The 4,534-nt window shown below is 30.7% G+C and overlaps 1 protein-coding gene across 2 annotated transcripts in view; it reads left to right on the plus strand.

Moving 5' to 3' along the window:
* LOC106473624 (hemicentin-1-like) overlaps positions 1-4,534 on the plus strand; it is a 256,608-nt gene that overhangs the window by 187,613 nt on the left and 64,461 nt on the right. For both annotated transcript variants that reach the window (XM_022403095.1, XM_022403100.1), the window contains one exon: positions 1,068-1,394. In XM_022403095.1, the coding sequence (XP_022258803.1) occupies positions 1,068-1,394 (327 nt within the window). The remainder of the gene's footprint in view (positions 1-1,067; positions 1,395-4,534) is intronic.

The raw sequence follows: 4,534 nt of genomic DNA on the forward strand, positions 1-4,534 counted from the left end.
ATGCCGGGCCTTCGATATTTTTAAAAAGTGGTTTGAGAAAACCACTGGTGTTTAATAAAATATCATAGTTACGGGACTTTTTATTTTAGTATTTATGGTTGTGTAGAAATAAACAATAAATGAAACAAGTGAGTTTTTTTCATTTCACCAGAAAAGAAGGGATACTTTAATTACTTTTGACTATTGCTTTAAAATGTTCATAATTCACTTGATATAGATAACTAAGGATTTGGTTTATAAATTAATTCACTTAATTAACATTTTATAGATGTTGTCATTGATGACAATAATGTTTAAATATTATTCTGTTTGATGAGAAAAGACTTTCAAAATTTTGACTAAGGAAAAGAATTAACATATAGGATTACATGTCACTATATTCAGCAGCACAAATAAAAAACCACTAGGCCTGCTTTTCAAAACATATATAAAATAGTTGAATAGAATCAATACTCTTGCAATGATTCTACCCTGTCAGGTGGAATCTTGTCAATTGTATATTATACTTAATATTCACTTGTACCCGCAGCCTCCTTTGAATGCCACGATAAGAATGTCCTAGACAGCCAGTGATAGTTTTTATGGTGTGTTCAAAGACACAGCTGCCGGCTTACATTTAGAAGACAACAAAGTTGACGACGAAGTTTTCTAAACACTACCAAAGCATTTTTTTTACGTTTTTAATGTCAGTTTAACAAGTACCACACAATAATTTAATTATTGAGTAATACAATTCAAGAAGCGGTAGCTTGAGGTGATTGTCAACAAATCATCGTTAGAAATGAGCAGCGAATGGACGAAATGATAATATTTTCTGTAATAGATGCCTTAAGTTATCCAGTTTGAAAAGAATTAATTTTAAAGTATACAACACAACTCTGCTCCAAATGGTGAGTTTGTTCGTTGACACCAAAAATTTCCATTTTCAATTTTTTTCCCTCTCTCTCTCTCTCAGATAATGCACGTAAATCATTAAATTAATTTCAGTTCATTGTTCCTTGGATTTCTAGTACAACTATATATTCGTATACTTTCACTAAATGTTTGTTTAATTTTGATTTTCATAGCTAAACCCACTCTACCAGTCATTAAAAAGAATGGGAAGAAAATTGAAACATCTACAGCTATCGGGCCTTTCTACGAGGGTGATTCTTTTTCATTGCAATGTTTAACGTTTGGAGGGAAGCCGACACCAGAAGTCTCCTGGTTGAAAAATGATGATATTATTTCTGTACAGCCAACTGTACTAAACAACGATCTTGGGATAGCAAATGTCACCGCCACGGTTCGAATAATTCTTTCAAGAAGTGATTTGGGAATTAGGCTAAGCTGTCAAGTGAAAAGCGAAGCCGTAGAAGACATTTTAGTTAGTTGGATTGAGGTAGATTTGCATGGTAAGGAAATTAGTCTACATTTTTACACACATAATTTCTTATGTTGCATTTTGTTGTATTTTATGATATGTAATACGTAAAATGCAACACATAAAACGATATAAAAAAACCTTGTTAAATATTCATTATGCCTAAACCTTTTGAAAAAATTTTCTTCATAAAGATAATGCCAGTTTTTCATAACTATCTAATTAATTATTTCTATTCAAGATCTTTATGAATGCATATACAACTTTCTAAAATAATTAGATGTTCAATCTCATTTTTTCAAGTTCCAGGTATCCATCTGTTATACGTTTTTTTATTCATCTATTCCCATTAGAAGTTAGGTATTTTCCTGTTAAAATAAAAGATGCCACATTTTGTTCCAAAGAAAGCATTATGGGCAACAAATATTCCAATTTTTAGATGTACTGAATATCTAGATAATTCTTTGGAAAATTAAAAAATGAAATACAAGTGAATAAAAGAGAGAAAACTGACGGATCTTGGTTTTTTCTAAAGTTCATCAAGGAATATTTTGCTTCTTGTTAAAAAAACAGCAACGTTTTTTTCTATGGAATGAGATGTACGTGCCTCTTTGATATCATGTTAGAGAAAGCTTATTTTTTGTTTTTGGTTAAAGACTCGTTTACTTTACATCATTATAGTGGAATCGTCTCGTACCTCGCTATCTTTTCCTTTGTCTTTTATCATAAAGTACGTGTCGAACTTAGTGAACACCAAATCAGCTATTTTTCGGATCACGTTCTTCCTAAGTATTGTTATAAGATAGTTATATCAAACAATAGAATAAAAAAGTTTAAGCATAGATTATTTTTCTAAGCCTTGATGTAATTTAAATATAACTTTAGCACACAAGAGTCATCACTTAAGACTTCCTCAGCTACAATAATCTATCCAATTCATAGGAAAATATCTATAGAGTAGATTTTCTTATGCAATTTTAGGATACTCTGGTTTTAAGATAACAATTAAATATTTAGCCTTATTTTTAACATTCCAGATATTCGCTTGTTTTACATCTTTACTTATTTATCTATGACCGTCATAAATTAGGTATTTTATACTTAAAACAAAATTCCATACAGATGACCTCGAATATTCCAAAATTTGGATGTGCTGATGAGTAATCTCGATAATTGTTTGGACAATTTTTTTTTATGGTTTAGATTCAAATGAATAAAAGAGATTGAGCCGAGTGATCATGGCTTGTTTTCAGTTTATCACCAATTATCTCTATGCTCCTCCTTTAAAAGAAACGGCAACTTTTTTTACGAAATGACCTGACGTGACATTTCCGTTTAATGTTAATCTTTTGTGTTTTTTTTTTTTTGGTTAAACTTTTATTTACTGTTGATCATTATAATGGAATTGCTTCACACTTTACTATCTTACATTTACCTTTGTCTTTGATCATAAAGTGCGTTTCGAAATTAATGAAAACCAATTCAGTTTTCTTAGTGAGTAATTTCCTCATAAGTTTTAAGCTCTGAATGTTTCCGAAATATTTCAGATATACCTCGCTACAGCTTTAGTTTTCTATAATAACATAGAATCAAAGGGAAAAAAAATGGAAATAAAGTTTCAGAAACAATCATATTCTAAATGACTCGTCAGTAATACATGGAGCTTATACGATTTTGATGATGTTGATATGATCATCCTTATAACTTCAAGTGCCAATTCATCTTCATTTTCAGCACAGTTAATGCAATTACTAGATGATGGGTTATTTGAAAGCACGTGAACTGTTCCAAACTTTTTAAAAGTTAAAATACCATCTGAGCTTGAAATGACCGAAAGATTGAAAAATCAATAAATTGGCTCTTTACAGCTATTTCAATTTCAAGCAAGGAAAAAAAAAACACAAGAAAAGGAAGCAAGAATTTTATGATATTCTAGAAAATTCGAAATTGTATCTCCTGATATAATCTGAGATAATTATTCCTAACTAAAAATATTAGGGTTAGAACTGCAAAAACGAGAATGATATTAATATCATTAGTACTTTAACCGATTTACATAAAACCAAAATGAAACAATTAACCACATTATTGTGAATGAATATTCTGGCTTTAAACCTGTAATGTTCTTGCTTCTACTTGAGATTCTCGTCTAAAGGTTACTATTATTAAAGGTTTACGCGAAATTAATGATCACATTGCTGGCGAATTAATTATTTGTTTCTTACACAGTATTAACTTTAAATATTGCATAGTATCATCACTATCAGGGTAGATACGTGACTGAAATTTGTACATTGGAGTTGTGAAACGTGCCGCTTTTAAATTTTAAATAGGCAAGAGATCTGATCAATTATTCCCCTTCAAACAATGGGGGCAAGATATGTCCGAATACGAGTTTTAATTTTTTTAACTTTTACAATTACAGTTTCAGTTTTACCCATAAAAACTTCAACAATAATCTTTCTAGGTAGATAAAGGAAATTAAGATACGTATTATATAAATATTTAAATTAGCCATTCTAAAGATACTTAACTCCCACTATAGTATCTATTGTCAAATATTTTGTTTTTTTTGGTTCACCAATATTTGATGCCTTTCTGCACATAGATTAGTATGAAACTATTTCTTATATTATTCTACATTATTTCCCAGCACATAAACACATCTTATGTTAGCCTTATTACATTTAAATATTTCCGTGCAACTCTTTTTTTTTACAGTTGCAGGTGTCGAGAGATTATAAAACGAGAAGAGTCAAAAAGAAGGATGAGGATGTCCATTGGCCAACATTCTGGATTATCATGGGTGTCGAGAGATTATAAAATGGTGTCGAGAGATTATAAAACGAGAAGAGTCAAAAAGGTGTCGAGAGATAATAAAACCATGATAATCCAGAATGTTGGCCAATGGACATCCTCATCCTTCATTTTATAATCTCTCGACACCTTTTTGATTCTTCTCGCATGATAATCCAGAATGTTGGCCAATGGACATCCTCATCCTTCATTTTATAATCTCTCGACACCTTTTATAATCTCTCGACACCTTTTATTATCTCTCGACACCTTTTTCACTCTTCTCGCATGATAATCCAGAATGTTGGCCAATGGACATCCTCATCCTTCATTTTATAATCTCTCGACACCTTTTATAATCTCTCGACACCTTTT

The sequence above is a fragment of the Limulus polyphemus genome, unplaced genomic scaffold (genome assembly GCF_000517525.1).
Source record: "Limulus polyphemus unplaced genomic scaffold, Limulus_polyphemus-2.1.2 Scaffold132, whole genome shotgun sequence".
NCBI lineage: Eukaryota > Metazoa > Arthropoda > Merostomata > Xiphosura > Limulidae > Limulus > Limulus polyphemus.